Here is a 22928-nt window from a genome sequence, read left to right as displayed (position 1 = left end):
AATCCTGCAGTGGCGTTGTTTGTAATGAAGGAACCAGAAATCTCAACAGAATGCCTCACACGTACATGTTTTCATTTAACAGAAAAGATGACCTCACAGGCTGGGTGTTCCACGGCTGAGACCCTAACTCAGGAGAAGGAACATCAGGGAATGATGGCAAAGCGTTCAAAAATCATCAAGGAGCTGATACAGACAGAAAAAGACTATCTCAATGATCTAGACCTGTGCATTCGAGAAGTGGTTCAGCCCTTGAGAAACAAACAGGTAAATGCAACTTTGAGGGTCCCCCGTGCCGCCACCCATATCCTAAACAGGATCACCAGCACCATGAAATCAGCACTCAAGTGCATCAGGGTACCCTCTGCCACAGCGACGGTGGAGTGATGGGCCTCCTCCCCTGAGGCCCTGGGTGTGAGCTAGCAGAGGCATCCTCAGACTCAGACTTCTGTCAACACAGGGACACCCAGAGTCAAGGAAACTGTATTCTGAACTATGGGGGAAAGGAAACTCAGTTTTTGCCATTTTGAAATTTCAATGTGTTCTTTCTTGGATTCCTGTGGAACTGCTAACAAAATGTGAGCAATGCGTTTTTAGCAGTTTAGGAACAACGCACTTAATTTGATCCAAAGAAGTCAAGGTTTCAGAAGAGAAAAATGTGGGGTTTTTTTTCTCCCCTACATTGAGAGCTCAATTAAACTTATGACTATTAACTAAGTAAAATTCAACACAGAAATTAACCTGAATGTAAGATAAAGAATTTCTCTTTGATAGGACTGTCCTCAGACAAAACTTGAGGTGTTTGTAAGTTAATCTCCTCCTTTTTAATCAAGGCCTTTTCAGGGAATTTCTTTCAGGCAATTAGAGTAAAGATACAAGGATGTTTGTGTGTGTATATATATATGGTCACTAGAGCGGTAAGTGGTCCTCATATACAATTCAAACAATATAAAAAACCATAAACCATAAACAAAAACATAAAGTAAAAATGATCAGAAATTCCACTACTCAAAGATAATCGCTATTCACATGGTTGGGAACATCCTTTCAGACATCAGTTTGGATACTTACATATCAACACACACATATATATTTTTACATAAATGTAATCAGAACCACACATGCTACTTTGTAACATACTTGTTTCATTCAGCAGTCTCTTGGTTGTATCTTTTCATGGCCTCTAACACTTTGCAATGGTTTTCTACTGTTACTGATGCAGAGACACACATATTTTGGGTACCGTCACCTTATCTGCATAGAATAAATTCTTAGAAGTGGAATTGCTAGGTCAAAGGATATGCATATTTAGGATTTTGATAAAGATTGCCAACTGACAACCAAAAACTTGATACTGTTCTAATTTTCATTCCCATTAATATTGCTTGAGAGGGTGCTTCTCTGCAGCCTCTTTAAAGCTGAGCATTATTGGTTTTACAAACAACAATGAAGACCAGGTGCCTTCGATTTCTTCTGACAAATATCTTCTTATATATTCATCAGCCATTTCTATTCATTTAATCCCTATTCATATCCATGTCTGCCCTTTAAAAAAGTTATGGCTTGTCTTTTTCTTATTGTTTTATAAAACCTCTTTTTACATTAGGGATATTCTTTTTCAACCCCGCATGTTGAAGCTAATTTTCTCAGTTTGTCCTTTGCCTTCTAACCTTGATTAAGGTTAAAAAGTCAAAACCTTCTCTATGGTTTATTCGTTTGTTTTTGCCATGTTTAAGTGGTCGGATATATCCAACTTTGTGGATTCTGGGTTTGGCATCGTGACATGTACCCCATGATTATAAAAATATGGTGAGTCAATAGTTCCAGCATCAATTATTCAATCTTTCCCCCAGTACTTACAACATCCAGAAGCAAAGTTTATATTTCTTAGCACAAGACTCTTCTCAGAAATAATAGAAAAAGTGTCTGGTCTACAAATCAGGGAAAACCAGTGTAGATCAAGGTGACCTTTGATATAAAAGGTTTTTTTTTCTTTGTTTGGTTTAGGACAATGTATAAAGAAAAGTGGCAAAGCAGGCTTGGCATATTTCCTCCTAGGGAGTCATCTTTAGTTTTCTTCCCTCATGACTTTTTATTAGGTACTTACTATTTGTTGGGTCCTGTTCCAAACACTTCATTAGTATTCTGATTTAATCCTCTTGCAGTTCTCAAGTTAGAAGGCAACTTTCTGAATCTGGAAATTTCTTAGTAATTCTGTAAAAGTAGGAATAACATTCATGGTCATGATAACAATTTGCTCTCAAGTTTCATTGCTAAATATATAAAAATATTTTTGGTGTGTTTTTCATTTAATATAAACTAGCTGCACTGATGCAACCTCTATTCTGGCAGATATCCAGAATAGAGATCTAGAATTATTTGAATAATTATTATTCATAATTATTCAAATATTGATTTTAAATGCACGTGGCTTTAGACTCTACCACTATCTACCCTCCCTTACCGTACAGTCCTAACCAGACACTCCTATCTTTGAAAAAATTTAAACCTAGCTCCATGTCTCCATAACTTCTCTCTCTCTCTACCTAATTTTGCCATCCATTTTTGGTAATTTCAACATTCAGGGAAACGATCCACGCAGCCTCCTAGCCTCTCACTCAGTTATTTGACTGGTTTATATCCAGCGATCTTTCCTCAACCCCAACTCAGCCACTTGTTCCAGGGCCACATCCTACAACCGTCATTATCAATAACTTCACACCCTCAGAATCAGAATTCCAGGCTTACCGTTCTCTAGCCCCCATGTCCTCTCTTTCAGCTCACTCCCGCTGCTATAGCCGACAATTTCCTGATGCCGCCAGGACTTCCACCCTACTGAGCTCATCACTGCCTTTTCACATGTTCATCAAGCCCACACCTGGTTTAGTTCCCATGGGTCCTTCATTTTAAAAATCACTCCTTGCAGATGAACTCAATTCCCTTTTCGCTCTCTTTCCATTTACTTGCCTGAAAACACCTGCCCTCCATGAAGTTCCATTTTCTGCCTACTTTCTACCTTTATCCATGCAGCTAAACCAATCTCTTAAAATTCATGACCATTTCCTTCAAGTGGGCCCCCCAGTAATGTCTCTGAAAGTATTCTTTCACATCTTTTTCTTGCTCCTCGCATCTCAAACACTCCCTCTTTTCTTTGAACTCTCAGCTAACACACTTTTCCATCATTTCATTGAGAAAATAGACACAGTAAGAAGGTTCACACACTTCCATCAGCAAGTCTACCAAACTACCTGCATCTCTACCCATATAACCTGGCCAGAAAACTTCTCTACTAATGCAGGATTCTACCCCCTCAAGCTTACTCCAGAATTTTAGTCCTGACAGTGTCCTTTTTCTGTCCTGCATAATTGATTCTACTCTCCCTATTGGATCTTTCTCATCATTGTCTATCTTAAAAAACAAAAACACAAACTCTCTCTTGATCCTAAAAGAGTCATCTATATTCTCTATCTTTATTTCTTTCTAAGTTGAATATGAAGTGTTTAATATGTATAAAAGCAAAGGTGATTAAGACATGTTTCAAAATAAGCACAATTTACCAAAATTGTGTCCCTGTGATGAGTTAATGATCAATATAAAAAAGACTACATATATAAGAAAATACCTCCCTTTGAATTCATAATCCATTTTTGTACCAAATGGAATAAGATGTTTATTCAGAATGAAAAGGTTCTCAATTTTACACCATCTACTACACTGGTGCGTTAAACTGGTCTCACCAATATACATGCCGTTGCTGAGCTATACTCTCGTGTATGCTCTCCAATTTTTTTGTGTTTTCACTTTTGTTGTCTTTCTTAATTTTTGCTTCCTATGTAACTCTTAGGAGCAATTCTAAGAATTGGTGTTTCAGACCATGTAAAATAAAATGTTTCCATTATGGTGACATGTCGTTTATTTATTGGGCATGTGTAACTTTGGCTCTCAATACTTTGAATTACCGTTCTCGTAACTCTAACTCAGATTTCCTTTATTATGCTATTGAGATTGCTTATAGCTTCTTGATTTTTCACATCTGGCACTTCCCTTTGTGTAGTTATCTTTCAGTGCTCTCTGCCTTCCTTGTGGAATTTAACTTCAGTTCAGTAATCTGTATGTCCTCTCCACTAATGTTGTAATAGCAGTCAGTGGGAGGTTTCTAAGGTCTCATGTCTGATCAACCTTTTCCCCACTTCTTAATGCTTTGAAGCTTTGGTTAAGTAAATAAATGCTCAGGAATTCAGATGATTCTTATAAACATTTATATGCGTGCTGAGGTAGTTAATTTATGCCACCAGTTCATTAACTTTACCACCTTTTCATTGTTCATTAGGTTTTTCATGTCCTCCTTCCCTCCTAAGCATTTCAGTACCATGGGCTTTGCACACAAGCCACCTGTCATCAGTTAGTGTCAAAATTTAGAAATTAACACATACAGTTTTCATGTTACCATGGAAATGGTCTGCAAACCGTGCTTAGCTAAACCAAAGGCAACATAATTAAATATTTTACATGTACAGGCTAGGCTGGAAGGGACTTTGGGATGTCATCTGATGGATGTCTTTTCTCTTGTTGAGAAGACTGTCTTTTCTGCGTTGTATTTCCTCCATGTCTTCTTTCTACGCAACTGATCCATGTCTTTTCAGTCCCAGAAGAAACAAGTCAGTTTACAAAAGTGAATACAGGAAGAAGGAAGTTGAAAACTGAGAAAAGCACTGCTCTGAGTGAACTTGCATGAATGAATCAGGGTACAAATGAATGTCTGGACCCAGCGCTTGACCAACACCTGTTTTGTGATAATTGTAGTTATAAAACTTGATCTTAATTTCAAGGCTTTTCTATAAACAAAACTTCACCTAACTGAAAGCAAGGTCAAATCCAGCAGTTACATCTTCTTTAGTGACAGCATTGTGAGAGGTTTTGCAAAGAAGGCAAAAATTATCCACAACATTCAGTGTTGAGACATTTGGTGGGAAACTGGTCCTATTATTTATTATCCAAATAGGGCTATAGAAGAGACTCTACATTTTCGGCAGTAAGTCAAACTAAATCAAAACCAGAGTAAATTAACCTAACCATGGAAAATGATTTTATGTGTAAGGAAAGGACCAAAAAGTGATTGAAAATAATAGAGAAATTTAAATACATGTTTTTACTTTTCTTAGTTTTTAATTATTGTTTTATTTGTAAAATTCACATAATACAAAAATACCAAAGATCTCAAGGACACGATAACATCTTATAGCTATTTAGTTTCCTTTTCTAGAGGCAAACACCATTACCAGCTTCTTTTTACCCCTCTAAGGGTATTCTATTTATGTATATATATTTGAATACACATTTAGTCAATTTTCATCTATGTAATAAGAAAGTTATATGTATTTATTTTGGATTCACTCATATTTGATCTAATTGTGTGAATTATACTTGACATTTTGTGTTTTCTGAAAAAAGGGCAAATAATTTTGTACTGACAAGAGCTCAATTGGAATTTTCTGTTAAAATTTGGATACCCTTGGGCTTCCCTGGTGGCGCAGTGGTTGAGAGTCCGCCTGCCGATGCAGGGAACACGGGTTTGTGCCCCGGTCCGGGAAGATCCCACATGCCGCAGAGCGGCTAGGCGAGCCATGGCCGCTGAGCCTGCGCGTCCGGAGCCTGTGCTCCGCAACGGGAGACACCACAACAGTGAGAGTCCCGCGTACCGCAAAAAAAAAAAAAAAAAAAAAAAAAAAAAATTGGATACCCTTTACGGCAGCAATTTTGTAAGTAATTTTCATTAGAAAAAATATATAGAAGAAAATAATCACCTATAGCTTTACCACTTAGAAATAAGCACTATAAATATTTTGGTTTATTGTCTAGGTATATACAGATATACCCAAATATTTTGTGAAATTGTAATCATACCATAAATACCCTTATGGAACCTCTTCCCCCTGAGAAATATATTTACATGTTTTATTTTAAGCCATAAATAACAAAAAGTAATTTAAATGGAAAATACTTTATTTTCTTTATTGAGGGCCCATAAATTTGAGGAGAACAATATCAAGTTCTCTCTGTATGCAGAGCCCCTTGATGGAAAATGGTGCCCACAAGTATTATCATGCAAGTCTATGTGTCATGATGGCAACTGTTCTGTGTGATATATGTGACCTATAGTACACCGTATTGACATCCTACCAAAACCCTCTCCCTCAGTGTCCAAAGTGGGTGAGGGGAGGCCTGGAATAGGAGAACATGAAAGACAGGGAATTAGAGAGGACAAAACTTTAACTTGTCCTTTTTTTTTTTTTCAAAGGGGCAAGGGAGGGAAGGGACCACAGGGCCCAGGGAATCAGTTTCCTGCTCCTGTCCCCTACTTGAGTGAAGTTGCTATAGCTTAAACTATGATATCAACCCTGATAGAGAAGCTTATGTGTGAGGAGAGAACATGGAGCAGATCAAAGTATCTCTGAAGGGGGACAGGGAGAAGGAGGATGTAAGTACATAATGATAATAAAAATACTGTTCAAATAATGTCATGAAAATCTGTATATAACAGAAAGATGGCCATGGCCCAATTGATGTCCTATGAATTTTAAGCTACAGTTACTACATTTTAGTTTAGTGAATGATTTTTATTTTCCTTAGGAGTTTGCTGTATTTTAAACGGCTCCCTACTCACCAGAATGAGTCCATTGCTGTCTTATATAAAGGGGACTCTAGCTTCAGCACATGTTCTGGGAATTTCTCAGGCTTCCATTTTCTGCCTTTTCATCTGAGGTTCCTGGTTGGACATTCCTGGTGTCTGTCTTGACCCCTCAAATCTGGGTTCTACCTCAATATCCAGGGCCTGGCTGCCTTTCTACCTGAAAGCTGCTCCCAGGAGTTATACAAAGCACAGAGGCTGGGCAGCAGACCCTTTGGACAGCCTGCTTGTCTCACAATTTTAGTTTTGCTCCTTGGATGCACTCTCTGAGATTACTCTTAGTGCTGTCTGAATCGCCACCTTAATCCCCTCCCCAGCCCAGCTCTCAGACACCCACTTCTCCAAAAGAGGAATTCAGATAATGAAGTGAAATGAAACTTTGCCAATCTCACTGAACAAAGAACAGAATTACAGTCATGATAATTCACTGAAATACAAGATAAAAGAACCAAGGCAGAAGTATTTTATCTAGTAATTATTAAAATATACCCAGCTTTCATTTATAGATAGATAGGTAGATAAATTAGGTTTCTCAAAGCTATTTACTAAAACTTTGCCTGCATAACAAATAGAGGAAATCCTAGGTGAGCAAATATCTATTGTCATAAATCTTTAAGTGTCATAGGACTCCTGTCAAAATTGTCTTCTCTAGCTGTCACCTTCACTAAAAGACTTTTACTGTTGTCAGAAATAATAGTCATTCACTTTTGCTTAATAGGCAACCATGCAATTTTTGCCCTCCTGTTTTTTCTATTACTGTACCCAGCTACTCTTTTTTTTTTAAGACTTAGAGCACTTTTAGATTCACAGCAAAGTTGAGGGGAGATGTTCCATATACTCCTTGGCCTCACACAGGTATAACCTCCCCCATTATCAACATCCCCCACCAGAGTGTTAGTTTCGTTACAACTGATGAACCTACATTGACACATTGTTATCACCCAAAGTCCAGAGTTCACACGATGGTTCATTTTTGTGTTGTCTATAGGTTTTGACAAATGTATAATGACACGTCATTATGGTATCGTGGAGGGTATTTTTACTGCCCTAAAAATCCTCTCTTATTCCCAGAATGTCATATAGTTGGAATCACACAGTATGTAGTCTTTTCAGATTGACTTCTTTCACTTAGTAATGTGCATTTATGGTTCTTTCTTGTCTTTTTATGGCTTGATAGCTCATTTCCTTTTAGGGCTGAACAGTATTCCATTGTCTGGATGGACCACAGTTTATTTATCCATTCACCTACTGAAGGGCATCATGGTTGCTCCCAAGCTTTCACAATTATGAATAAAGCTGCTACAAACAACAATGTGCAGGTTTTGTGTGGACATAAGTTTTCATTCCACTTGGGTGAAAACCAAGAAGCATGATTGCTGGATCATATGGTAATATGTTTAGCTTTGTAAGAAACCACCAAATTGTCTTCCAAAGTGGCTGTAATATTTTGCATTCCTGCCAGCAATGAATGAGAGTTTCTGTTGCATCACATCCTCACCAGCATTTGGTGTTGTCAGTGTTCTGGATTTTGGCCATTCTGATAGGTGTGTAATGGTGTCTCATTGCTTTAATTTGCATTTCCCCAGTGACATATGATGTGGAGCATCTTTTCATATGTTTATTTGTCATCCATATATCTTCTCTGGTGAGATGTCCATTAATATCTTTGGCCTATTTTTTAATTGGGTCGTTTGTTTTTCTATTATTGAGTTTTAAGAGTTCTTTGTATATTTAACAATCTTTTGCCAGATGTGTCTTTGAGAATATTTTTCCCATTCTGTGGCTTGTCTTCTCTTTCTCTTGATATTGTCTTGCATGGAGCAGAAGTTTTCATTTTAATGAAGTCCAACTTATCAATTATTTCTTTCATGGATCATGCTTTTGTTGATGTACCTAAAAAGTCATTGCCATACTCAAGGTCATCTAGGTTTTTTCCTATGTTATCTTCTAGGTTTTTTTCTTAATAATTTTACATTTAGTTCTGTGATCCGTTTTGAGTTAATTTTGTGAAGGGTGTAAAGTCTGTATCTAGATCCATTTTTTTACACATGGATGTCCAGTTGTCCCAGCACCATTTGTTGAGAAAACTATCTTTGCTCCATTGTACTTCCTTTATTCCACTGTTAAAGGTAAGTTAACTATACTTGTGTGGATCTACTTCTGAGCTCTTCTATTAATCTATTTGTCCCTTTCCCAATACCATACTGTCTTGATTACTGTAGCTTAATGGTAAGGCTTGAAGTCAGGTATTATCAGTATTCCAACTTTGTTCTTCTCTTTCAATATTGTGTTGGCTATTCTGGGTCTTTTGTCTCTTCATATAAACTATATAAACTTTAGAATCAGTTTATCAATATCCACAAAAGAACTGCTGGGATTTTGATTAGGATTGCATTGAATCTATAGATCAAGTTGGGAGGAACTGACATCTTGACAATATCGAGTCTTGCTATCCATGGACATGGAATATCTTTCCATTTATTTAGTTCTTCTTTGATTTTGCTCATTAGAGTTTTGAGCTTTCCTTAGATAGGTCTTGTACATATTTTGCTAGATTTATATCTAAATATTTCATTTTGGGGGATGCTAATGTAAATGGTGTTGTGTTAGTAATTTCAAATTCCACTTGTTCATTGCTGGTATGGAAAGCAATTAACTTTTTTCTATTAACCCTGTAAACTGCGACCTTGCAATAATCACTTAGTAGTTCCAGGAGTTTTTTTGTTGATAGTTTTGTATTTTCTACATAGAAAATAGTGTCATCTATGAGCAAAGACAGTTTTATGTCTTTCTTCCTAATCTGTATACCTTTTATTTCCTTTGTCTTATTGCATTAGCTAGAACTTCCAGTACAATGTTGAAAATGAGTGATGAGAGGGAACAGCCTTGCCCTGTACCTGACCTTAGCAAATATGCTTCAGGTTTCTCACCCTTAAGTTAGCTGTAGGTTTTTTGTAGATATTCTTTGTCAAGTTGAGGAAATACCTCTCTATTCCTAGTTTATTGAGAATATTTTTTATCATGAATAGGCGTTGGATTTTGTCAAATGCTTTTTCTGTATCTATCATATGATCATGTGATTTTTTTCTTTTTTTAATCTGATGTGATGGATTACATTAATTGTTTTTTGAATGTTGACCTGTCACTGCATACCTGGGATAAATCCCACTTGGTCATAGTGTATAATTCTTTTTATACATTTTTAAATTTAATATGCTAATATTTTGTTGATGATTTTTGCATCTCTATTCATTAGAGATACTGGTCCATAGTTTTCTTTTCTTGTAATGTCATTGCCTGGTTTTGGTATTAGGATAGTTCTCGTCTCATAGACTCACCCAGCTACTCTTTTTGTCTCTGTTAACTTCCAAAATTTTCAGATTGTATTCTAGGCCTCAAATATATTCCACCTTAGTTCACTAAGCATAACTTCTTAAAATCAACTCTGTCTCCTCCATGAAATTGCTGTGAACTAAGTGGAATCAAGATGTTGATTTCTCACAGACATGTCTTATTTATGCAAGCAATCACCATACTCCATTCATAATATGTTCTATAATATCATATCAAAATTCAATGCACACATAGTCTTGCAAGATATTACAGTTGGAGGAACTTGTAAAGGGAACATAGGATCCCTCTAATTTTTATTTTTTACAACTGCATGTGAATTTACAATTATTTCAAAATAAAAATTTTAATTTAAAATTATAATGCCCTTATTTTTTCTTTCTCTCTTCCTTTCTCTCCTTAACTATATTTAACTTTTAAATATACATGTAAAATTTTATATGCAAGAATGAAAACATTTCCTATGACTCTACCTTTTTTATTCTGCCAAACTTTCCAATTAATTATCTTTTTATTGTGATTTCAGGGAGGAAGAGACTACATTTTTAGTATAAGGATACACATTAAGTTGTTTACAAGAAACTTTGTAGTATAAAATAATCTCCCAAGTATCTTGGCTCTTTCTCGTGCTATGCTTAGAATACCAGAAATCTTTCTGGATCGTAAAACAAATGGAGGAAAAAACCAACTAAGTCCCTCTCTCCACTTCCACCTCCTTCTCAATCTAGCCCTTTCCCCTGCAGAGTCCAGTAGCTCCTGTGGTCAAACTTCTCAGTAACAGGACTTCACAGAATGAGTGCAGAGATAAAAGCCAGGCTGATAATATGAAAACAAATGCTGCCCAGAAAGTCAGAAAGCACAGCACTTTATTTTAGTTGCTATATTAAATAAAAGTCTGGAAAAAATCAAAGCAATTCCTGCTAAGTATAATTGAGATGCTGGGAGTAATGACTCAAAAATGCACTTGAATTTCTGATTCTGCTTTGTACTGACTTTTCTGAGCTAATGTGCTGACTTTAAAATACTATACTCTTGCTGGAAATCTTCTTGAAACATTGATACATATATTCTTCAATCCTCTAAAAATACTGAATTTCATGGTTACTATGATCACATCACAATGAAGAATCCCATGATCTATACGGCCAGGTTAGAACTCCATGTTTTTTAAGATCAAAGACTTCATTTTCACTTTCTTCGTGGAATCTCTACATTTATTACATAGTCTGAGCCATTGTTCCTCCATTATAAGGTCAAATAATTGATGTTACATTAGAAAAGTAAAAAAAAAAGCAAACTCAATGAAATTTTCCTTACTTTTTAAAAAGTTTGTCAATCAGGTTGGAAAAGTCTATAGTTGTGGAACATTAAGTTTAAAAATAAAAATCACATCAGTAAATGGTGCTGCCAAGCACAATGTCACTGTGTTAATATACAAGATGTAACTGACATTGAGTCATCACTGTTCATGTTCTGATTTTCCCTGGGAGGGACCTTTCTGCTTTGTCATCTTGGAAGACAGTTTGCTATCAGATTGGATTGAGATTAAGTTGGGTATGGAAGTGATACATCAATATTCTAGTATGTGAAGCTTCTTTTTATAGGTAAGAAAATCTCTTATCTTTGCTTGTTCAGAAGGCCTCAGCTCAAAAAATAAGGGATTTTTAAAAATCCTTGAATTACAATTTTATGATGGAAACTCTCCCCCATGTTGTTACATTTGTAAGCACCTTATAATCTCCATTTCAGGACGACTCTATTTTTCTTTAATTTTTATAATCTATAGTCCAGGTCAAAAAATGCTGGGCCAAGTTAGGAGATAAATGAATGCATTTTCCATTTCAGTGCAGGGGTTGGAAAGCTCAAAATTGAAAAAGAGAGATGTGATACACAAATCTGTTTTAATATCTAGGAAAGTCATCCCTTTAGCCTGGGTAACAAGATGGTGCTCATCATCTCACTTCTCAGAACTGAGATGCATAAACCACTATTTTAGTCTGCCTTTATCTGTAAAAATAAGCAACAAAATTTCAGTAGCTGTGATTATTATAATGGTGCTATAAACCTCTCTAATGAAATGCCAGAGATGTGGGGCAACTTTACACATAGATGAACTAAGCATAGATGAACATTGCTGTGCATTTCAGTACAGGGCCATGAATCCTGGACTCCAAAGAATAAATACTAGGTAAGAAAGGAAGCATATATCGGGGAAACACATATTTATTAATAAGCACTTATTTAGGGCTCTTTAGATACAGAGAAGTCATTGATTACATGAGTTAATTAATAATTAATTATATGCCATTTGGTGTACACAAAGACATGTGGGACTCATCCTTTGCCCTTAAAAGACTAAAAATCCCTAGTTAGAGGTGACAAGACCCATAGCTATGAAAAGATAACTTGTAATGCAAAGCAACAATTGATTAAGTACAGACAATAAATGCGGTTGGAGTTCACAGAAGGGACAAATCACTTCCAGATAGATTAAGTACGCAATATTTCATGGAGAATGTAATATTTTAGTTGAATATGCAAATTAAAAGATTAAATGTTTGTCAAGTGCAAGGCCCTTTATTAAATTCTGCATGGAAATCATAGAAATTTATATCATGGTCCTGCCCTAGAAGAGTTTATAATATGGTCAAGAAAATGACTCATAAACACATAGAAAGCCGAGTAACAATCAAAGATACATTTCAAGGTGTTGCTAGAAATGATCACGACAGAAGGGAGTTTGTGATTAGTTATGCTAATTACTTATGCAGCAAATAATTGCTGTAGACATTAGCAGAAGGAGGCTCTCCTTTCTCAGACCTGTTACCAGCATTTGACAGAAAAGCTTTCTCTTTCTGTGTCCTGGAACTGCACATAAACCCAGTTTGGCCCCTAGTATTCAAATGGCTCCTCCTCCATCTCTTTGCTCGTTGATCCTAACCTGTAAACACTGAAATAGCTCAGGGCTCAGTCTGTGGTCCTCTTCTTTCTTTTGTCTCCCTTCACTCTGTTGAAGGTCTGATCTGGTTTCATGCCTTTAAATCCCATCTACATGCTGATGGTTGACAAATTTGTACCTCCAGCCTGGACATTTTCCCTGAAGGCTTTCTTTGCTTGTATCCAGCTCCCCACTCAAACCTCTATGTAATTGTCTACAAGGCATCTCAAATTTAACATGTTAAAACAGAGTTCCTACTTTTCCCTTTAAAATTTGTTCCCCTTGCAGGCTTTCTCACCTCAGCTCTATTTTTTTTTTAACATCTTTATTGGAGTATAATTGCTTTACAATGGTGTGTTAGTCTCTGCTTTATAACAAAGTGAATCAGTTATATATATACATATATCCCCATATTTCCTCCCTCTGGCATCTCCCTCCCTACCACTCTCCCTATCCCACCCCTCCAGGTGGTCACAAAGCACTGAGCTGATCTCCCTGTGCTATGCAGCTTCTTCCCACCAGCCATCCATTCCACATTTGGTAGTATATATATGTCCATGCCACTCTCTCACTTCGTCCCAGCTTACCCCTCCCACTCCCCATGTCCTCAAGTCCATTCTCTAGTAGGTCTGTGTCTTTATTCCCATCTTGCCCCTAGGTTCTCCATGACCATTTTTTTTTTAGATTCCATATATATGTGTTAGCATACAGTATTTTTTTTTCTCTTTTTGACTTCCTACACCTACCTTCACTAGGTCCATCCACCTCACTACAAATAACTCAATTTCATTTCTTTTTATGACTGAGTAATATTCCATTGTATATATGTGCCACATCTTCTTTATCCATTCATCTGTCATGGACACTTATGTTTCAGCTCCATTCTTACAGTTGCTTGGGAAAAACTCTGGAGTCATTCTTGACTTTTTCTCTCAACCCCTCTATCGAATCTGTCAGCATATTCTATTAGCTCTGCCTTCAAAATTTATCCAGAATCAGGACACTTCTCACCTCTTCCTTTACTTCCATTCTGATTCAAAAACCCATCAATAACCACCTAGATTATTATACCTGCCTCCTGACCCATCTCTCTTCTCCATCCTTGTCACAACCAAGCCTCCAGAGTGATTCTTTTTAAAATGTCCGTCAGATAACATCCCTCTTCTACTCAAAATCAACCAAAATTGCTTCTCATCTCACTCTGATCAAAACCTAACATTTTTATGTGACCTGTGTGGTCCTACATGAGCTGGTCCCTCATTCTCTCTGACCTCACCCTTTTCCACATTCTGGCCTTCTCAGTGTACCTTAAACAAACCAGGAGCACCAACTGTTTCAAGCCTGTGCTCTTGCTGGGTTTTTTTTCTTTTTTTTTTTTTTTTGACTTGAGTGTTCTTCCCCAAGGTTATGTCATGGCTTGCTCCTTCACCTCCTTCAAGCCTTTACTCAGGAAAATATTCCTTGGCTACCTCACTCTGTCTTACATTGGGTTCCCTCAGAAAAAGATCCAGATAGAAGGATTTTAGAGCAAGTCATTTATTGGGGAGATGACCCCTGGAACAGCATTAAAGGAATGGGGAAATGGGACAAAGAAGGAAAGGAAGACAAGATAGGGTATATTTGTGAGCAGATTACCTTTGTGGCCACCTGGGGCTCATAACCCACTGGGAGGTGGAGGATGCTATACAGAACACACCTGAGGGTTGTCCCATGTGCAGGGTATTCATCTACCAATTCCTGTTAGACACTGCTTGAGGGGGCACTCCTAGTCTTTGGTTGTGCTATTGAAAATTAGAACTTTGCAACTGTGTTATTAAGTGGAAAAATAATTGGTAAATGTTGAAAAACTTACACAATCCCCTTAGATAGCCTCATCCACAAGAGGGCAGACAGCAGAAGCAAGAAGAACTACAATCCTGCAGCCTGTGGAACAAAAACCACATTCACAGAAAGATAGACAAGATGAAAAGGAAGAGGGCTATGTACCAGATGAAGGAACAAGATAAAACCCCAGGAAAACAACTAAATGAAGTGGAGATAGGCAACCTGCCAGAAAAAGAATTCAGAATAATGCTAGTGAAGATGATCCAGGACCTCGGCAAAAGGCTGGAGGCAAAGATCGAGAAGATGCAAAAAATGTTTAACAAAGACCTAGAAGAATTAAAGAACAAATGAACAGAGATGAGCAATACAATAACTGAAATGAAAGCTACACTAGAAGGAATCAATAGCAGAATAACTGAGGCAGAAGAACGAATAAGTGACCTGGAAGACAGAATGGAGGAATTCACTGCTGTGGAACAGAATAAATAAAAAAGAATGAAAAGAAATGAAGACAGCCTAAGAGACCTCTGGGACAACATTAAACGCAACAACATTCACATTATAGGGGTCCCAGAAGGAGGAGAGACAGAGAAAGGGCCAGAGAAAATATGTGAAGAGATTATAGTCAAAAACTACCCTAACATGGGAAAGGAAATAGCCACCCAAATCTAGGAAGTGCAGCGAGTCCCATACAGGATAAACCCAAGGAGAAGCACACTGAGACACATAGTAATCAAATTGGCAAAAATTAAAGACAAAGAAAAATTATTGAAAGCAGCAAGGGAAAAATGACAAATGACATACAAGGGAACTCCCATAAGGTTAACAGCTGATTTCTCAGCAGAAACTCTACAAGCCACAAGGGAGTGGCATGATATACTTAAAGTGATGAAAGGGAAGAACGTACAACCAAGATTACTCTACCTGGTAAGGATCTCATTCAGATTCGATGGAGAAATCAAAAGCTTTACAGACAAGCAAAAGCTAAAAGAATTCAGCACCACCAAACCAGCTCTACAACAAATGCTAAAGGAACTTCTCTAAGTGGGAAATACAAGAGAAGAAAAGGACCTACAAAAACAAACCTAAAACAATTAAGAAAATGGTCATAGGAACATACATATTGATAATTACCTTAAACGTGAATGGATTAAATGCTCCAACCAAAAGACACAGGCTTGCTGAATGGATACAAAAACAAGACCCATATATATGCTGTCTAAAAGAGACCCACTTCAGACCTAGGGACACATACAGACTGAAAGTGAGGGGATGGAAAAAGCTATTCCATGCAAATGGAAATCAAAAGAAAGCTGGAGTAGCAATACTCATATCAGATAAAATAGACTTTATAATAAAGAATGTTACAAGAGACAAGGAAGGACACTACATAATGATCAAGGGATCAATCCAACAAGGAGAAATAACAATTATAAATATATATGCACCCAACATAGAAACACCACAATACATAAGGCTACTGCTAACAGCTGTGAAAGAGGAAATAGACAGTAACACAGTAATAGTGGGGAACGTTAACACCTCACTTACACCAATGGACAGATGATCCAAAATGAAAATAAGTAAGGAAACAAAAGCTTTAAATGACAGATAGATTGAATTGATATTTATAGGACATTCCATCCAAAAACAACAGATTACACTTTCTTCTCAAGTGCGCACAGAACTTTCTCCAGGATAGATCACATCTTGGGTAATAAATCAAACGTTGGTAAATTTAAGAAAACTAAAATTATATCAAGCATCTTTTCCGACCACAATGCTATGAGATTAAAAATCAATTACAGGGATAAAAACCACAAACACATGGAGGCTAAACTATACATTACTAAATAACCAAGAGATCTTAAGAAATCAAGGAGGAAATCAAAAAATACCCAGAGACAAATGACAACAAAAACATGATGAACCAAAACCTATGGGATGCAGCAAAAGCAGCTCTAAGAAGGAAGTTTGTAACAATAAAATCTTACCTCAAGAAACAAGAAAGATCTCAAATAAACAATCTAACCTTATGCCTAAAGAAACTAGAGAAAGAAGAACAAACAAAAGCCAAAGTTAGTAGAAGGAAAGAAATCATAAAGATCAGAGCAGAAATAAATGAAATAGAAACAAAGAAAACAATAGCCAAGATCAATAAAACTAAAAGCTAGTTCTTTCAGAAGATAAACAAAATTGATAAACCTTTAGCCAGACTCATCAAGAAAAAGAGGGAGAGGACTCAAATCAATAAAATTAGAAAGGAAAAAGGAGAAGTTACAACAGACACCACAGAAATACAAAGTATCCTAAGAGACTACTACAAGCAACTCTACACTAATAAAATGGACAACCTGGAAGAAATGGACAAATTCTTAGAAAGGTATAACCTTCCAAGACTGAACCAGGAAGAAACAGAAAACATGAACAGACCAATCACAAGTAATGAAATTGAAACTGTGATTAAAAATCTTCCAACAGGGCTTCCCTGGTGGCGCAGTTGTTGAGAGTCCACCTGCCGATGCAGGGGACATGGGTTCGTGCCCCGGGACAGGAGGATCCCACATGCCGCGAAGTGGCTGGGCCCATGAGCCATGGCCACTGAGCCAGCATGTTTGGAGCCTGTGCTCCACAATGGGAGAGGCCACAACAGTGAGAGGCCCACGTATGGCAAATATATATATATATATATATATATTTCAACAAACAAAAATCCAGGACCAGATGGCTTCAGAGGTGAATTCTATCAAACATTTAAAGAAGAGCTAACAGCCATCCTTCTCAAACTCTTCCAAAAATTGCAGAGGAAGGAACATGGCCAAACTCAATCTATGAGGCCACCATCACCCTGCTACCAAAACCAGACAAAGATAATAAAAAAAATTAAACTACAGACCAATATCACTGATGAATATAGATGCAACAATCCTCAAGAAAATACTAGCAAACAGAATCCAACAATACATTAAAAGGATCATACACCACGATCAAGTGGGATTTATTCCAGGGATGCAAGGATTCTCCAATATATGCAAATCAATCAATGTTGTACACCATATTAACAACTTGAAGAATAAAAACCATATGATCATCTCAATAGATGCAGAAACAGCTTTCGACAAAATTCAACACCAATTTATGATAAAAACTCTCCAGAAAGTGGGCATAGAGGGAACCAACCTCAACATAATAAAGGCCATCTACGAGAAACCCACAGCAAACATCATTCTCAATGGTGAAAAACTGAAAGCATTTCCTCTAAGATCAGGAACAAGACAAGGAGGTCCACTCTCACCACTATTTTTCAACATAATTTTGGAAGTCCTATCCACGACAATCAGAGAAGAGAAAGAAATAAAATGAATAAAAATTGGAAAACAAGAAGTAAAACTATCACTGTTTGCAGATGACATGATACTATAAATACAGAATCCTAAAAATGCCACCAGAATACTACTAGAACTAATCAATGAATTTGGTAAAGTTGCAGGATACAAAATTAATGCACAGTAATCTCTTGCATTCCTATACACTAATGATGAAGAATCTGAAAGAGATTTAAGGAAACACTCCCATTTACCACTGCAACAAAAACAATAAAGTACCTAGGAATAAACCTACCTAGGGAGACAAAAGACCTGTATGGAGAAAACTATAAGACACTGATGAAAGAAGTTAAAGATAATACCAACAGATGGAGAGATATACCATGTTCTTGGATTGGAAAAATCAATATTGTGAAAATGTCTATACTACCCAAAGCAGTCTACAGATTCAGTGCAATCCCTATCAAATTACCAATGGCATTTTTTACAGAACTAGAACAAAAAATCTTAAAATTTGTATGGAGACACAAAAGACCCCGAATAGCCAAAGCAGTCTTGAGGGAAAAAACGGAGCTGGAGAAATCAGACCCCCTGGCTTCAGACTATAGTACAAAGCTACACTAATTAAGACAATATGGTACTGGCACAAAAACAGAAACATAGATCAATGGAACAAGATAGAAATCCCAGAGATAAACCCATGCACCTATGGTCAACCAGAGATAAACCCATGCACCTATGGTCAACTAATCTATGACAAAGGAGGCAAGGATATACAATGGAGAAAAAACAGTCTCTTCCATAAGTGATGCTGGAAAAACTGGACAGCTACATGTAAAAGAATGAAATTAGAACACTCCCTAACACCATACACAAAAATAAACTCAAAATGGATTCAAGAATTAAATTTAAGGCCGGACACTATAAAACTCTTAGAGAAAACATAGGAAGAACACTCTTTGACATAAATCACAGCAAGATCTTTTTTGATCCACCTCCTAGAGTAATGGAAATAAAAACAAACAAATGGGACCTAATGAAACTTCAAAGCTTTTGCACAGCAAAGGAAACCATAAACAAGACGAATAGACAACCCTCAGAATGGTAGAATATATTTGCAAATGAATCAATGGACAAAGGATTAATCTCCAAAATATATAAACAGCTCATGCAGCTCAATATTAAAAAAATGAACAACCCAATCCAAAGATGGGCAGAAGACCTAAATAGATATTTCTCCAAAGAAGACACTCCAAGAAGTACATGAAAAGCTGCTCAACATCACTAATTATTAGAGAAATGCAAATCAAAACTACAATGAGGTATCACCTCACACCAGTTAGAATGGGCATCATCAGAAAATCTACAAACAACAAATGCTATAGAGGGTGTGGAGAAAAGGGAACCCTCTTGCACTGTTGGTGGGAGTGTAAACTGATACAGCCACTATGGAGAACAGTATTGAGGTTCCTTAAAAAACTAAAAGTAGAATTACCATATGATCCAGCAATCCCACTACTGGGCATATACCCAGAGAAAACCACAATTCAAAAATACACATGCACCCCAATGTTCATTGCAGCACTATTTACAATAGCCAGGTCATGCAAGCAACCTAAATGCCCATCGACAGATGAATGGATAAAGAAGATGTAGTACATATATACAATGGAATATTACTCAGCCATAAAAAGGAACGAAAATGGGGCATTTGTTGAGACGTGGATGGCTCTAGAGACTGTCATACAGAGTGAAGTAAGTCAGAAAGAGAAAAACAAATATTGTATATTAATGCATGTATGTGGAACCTAGAAAAATAGTACAGATGAACCAGTGTGCAGGGCAGAAGTTGAGACACAGATGTAGAGAACAAACGTATGGACACCAAGGGGGGGAAGCTGCAGGGGGGCGGGGATGGTGGTGTGATGAATTGGGCGATTGGGATTGACATGTATACACTGATGTGTATAAAACTGATGACTAATAAGAACCTGCTGTATTTAAAAAATATATAAAACTCAAAAATTAAAATAAAAAAAAAACTACTACTAAAAGAAAAAGAAAGGAAAAGAAAGAGAATACACATTTTCCAAACTAGTAAATGAGGAAAACAAATTTTTTTTTAATTCAGTCCAGGGCTTCCCTGGTGATGCAGTGGTTGAGAGCCCACCTGCCAATGCAGGGGATGTGGGTTCGAGCCCTGGTCCGGAAAGATCCCACATGCTGCAGAGCAGCTGTGCCCGTGCACCACAGCTGCTAAGCCTGCGCTCTGGAGCCCATGAGCTGCAACTACTGAGCCCACATGCTACAATTACTGAAGCCCATGTGCCTAGAGCCCGGGCTCCACAACAAGAGAAACCACCACAATGAGAGGACTGCACACCGCAACAAACAGTAGCCCCTGATCACTGTAACTAGAGAAAGCCCATGAGCAGCAACGAAGAACCAGTGCAGCCAAAAATAAAATAAATAAATAAAATTGTAAAAGAAAATAATTGGTAAATGTTGAGCCAGTTCTTTCCAATATCACTATTTTTTTTTCAGATATTATATGTGAAGGAAATAGATGTTCTGTTGAAAACGATAACAGTTTTGTTTGGTTTGTTGGTTGGTTTGGGCTGGTCTGTTCTTATACCTCATAAGCTCTGAGTCTGAGGATGCAGGGAGAAAAAGGATAAGCACACATGAGTAATACACACACACAATAAATACTCAAGTGATCAAAGCACAAAAATGTTTACCCCAGTTATTGTGCTCAGCCAGAGCCCTTAAATACAATATTGTGGCTGACTTGGGTGCATAAAAAATTTACATATTTTACTTATAATCTCATTGGTTGTTTCAGTTTCCAAATTATTTTTTCCTGTGTTTCCACAATGTAACTCAGGGTTTATTCTAAAAGAATTTCTAAAGGGTCACAAAACCTACTGAATCTTCAATTCAGATGGGCTATTCTTACCAGTACTATTTGTCTGCTGAGAATTTCATATAAAATTCTAAGTAGGAAAGGACAGGGAGCCCGAAAACCACCTCCAACCACCACCAAGGAACTCTTTCCTGCCTGTCTGCGAGTTAAGGCAGATAAGAAAAACAAAGCAGGGACCCTTGGTCTACTCTCTACCTTTTATCCAAGGATATCAATATAAGCACCTTCCTTTTCTATTATTAGTCAAAAGAAAGTTTGGGATGAACTTCTCAATCCTCTTCCTTTCAAGAGGCCTCCGGAAGTTATCAGATTTGACCACAGTCTCTGGTCTGGCCTTCACTCACCTCTCTTGGCTCTGTTCCTCCTCTTTCTCATGATGAGAAGTCTGTCCCAGGGTCCCAGCCTTACTTTCTGTAAAGGGATGGACATCCCTGCACTGATACAGGCCTGTCCACATAAATGTCTTCTGGCCTGGAACGTTTCCAGGCAGGTATCAGGTAACTTGGGAATTGTTTGTTGTTGTTAGCTTGCCTTCCTTTTTTTTTTTAACATCTTTACTAAAAAATGTTAATATAATTGCTTTACAATGTTGTGTTAGTTTCTGCTGTATAACAAAGTGAATCACCTATATATACACATATATCCCCATATCCCCTCACTCTTTTGTCTCCCTCCCATCCTCCCTATCCCACCCCTTCTAGGTGGTCACAAAGCACTGAGCTAATCTCCCTGTGCTATGCAGCTGCTTCCCACTAGCTATTTTACAATTGGTAGTGTATATATATCCATGCCACTCTCTCACTTCGTCCCAGCTTACCCTTCCCCCGCCCCATGTTCTCAAGTCCATTCTCTATGTGTGCATCTTTATTCCTGTCCTGCTCCTAGATTCATCACATACCATTTTTTTTGAGATTCCATATATATGTGTTAGCATACAGTATTTGATTCTCTCTGTCTGACTTACTTTACTCTGTATGACAGACTCTAGGTCCATCCACCAAAATACAAATAAATCAATTTCATTTCCTTTTATGGCTGAGTAATGTTCCATTGTATAAATGTGCCATATCTTCTTTATCCATTCATCTGTCAATGGACATTTAGGTTGCTTCCATGTCCTGGCTATAGTAAACAGTGCTGCAATAAACATTGTGGTACATGTCTCTTTTTGAATTATTGTTTTCTCAGGGAATATGCCCAGTAGTGGGATTGCTGGGTCATATGGTAGTTCTATTTTTAGTTTTTAAAGGAACCTCCATACTGTTCTCCATAGTGGCTGTATCAATTTAAATTCCCACCAAGAGTGCAAGAGGGTTCACTTTTCTCCAAACCTTCTCCAGCATTTATTGTTTATAGATTTTTGAATGATGGCCATTCTGACTGGTGTGAGGTGATACCTCATTGTAGTTTTGATTTGCATTTCTCTAATGATTAGTGATGTTGAGTATCCTTTCATGTGTTTGTTGGAAATCTGTATCTCTTCTTTGGAGAAATTTCCATTTAGGTCTTCTGCCCATTTTTGGATTGGGTTTTTCATTTTTTTTCTTATTGAGTTGCATGAGCTGCTTGTAAATTTTTGAGATTAATCCTTTGTCAGTTGTTTCATATGGAAATATTTTCTCCCATTCTGAGGGTTGTCTTTTCATCTTATTTATGGTTTCCTTTGATGCGCAAAAGCTTTTAAGTTTATTAGGTGCCATTTGTTTATTTTTGTTTTTATTTCCATTTCTCTAGGAGGTGGGTCAAAAAGGATCTGGCTGTGATTTATGTCATAGAGTGTTCTGCCTATATTTTCCTCCAAGAGCTTTATAGTGTCTGGCCTTACATTTAGGTCTTTAATCCATCTTGAGTTTATTTTTGTGTATGGTAGGGAGTGTT

General features: G+C 37.2%; 1 protein-coding gene across 1 annotated transcript in view; it reads left to right on the top strand.

Annotated features, from left to right (window-relative positions):
- The window catches only part of ARHGEF38 (Rho guanine nucleotide exchange factor 38), a gene marked incomplete at its 3' end in the record, with an annotated part of 154567 nt that overhangs the window by 39662 nt on the left and 91977 nt on the right, over positions 1 to 22928 (top strand). Inside the window, exon 2 of the mRNA XM_082838419.1 lies at positions 83 to 264. Within this exon, the coding sequence (XP_082694545.1) occupies positions 83 to 264 (182 nt within the window). The remainder of the gene's footprint in view (positions 1 to 82; positions 265 to 22928) is intronic.

Source organism: Leucopleurus acutus (genome assembly GCF_964270905.1).
Source record: "Leucopleurus acutus genome assembly, chromosome: 4".
NCBI lineage: Eukaryota > Metazoa > Chordata > Mammalia > Artiodactyla > Delphinidae > Leucopleurus > Leucopleurus acutus.
Note: the sequence above shows the minus strand (reverse complement) of the source record. Positions and strands in the feature narration are given on the sequence as shown.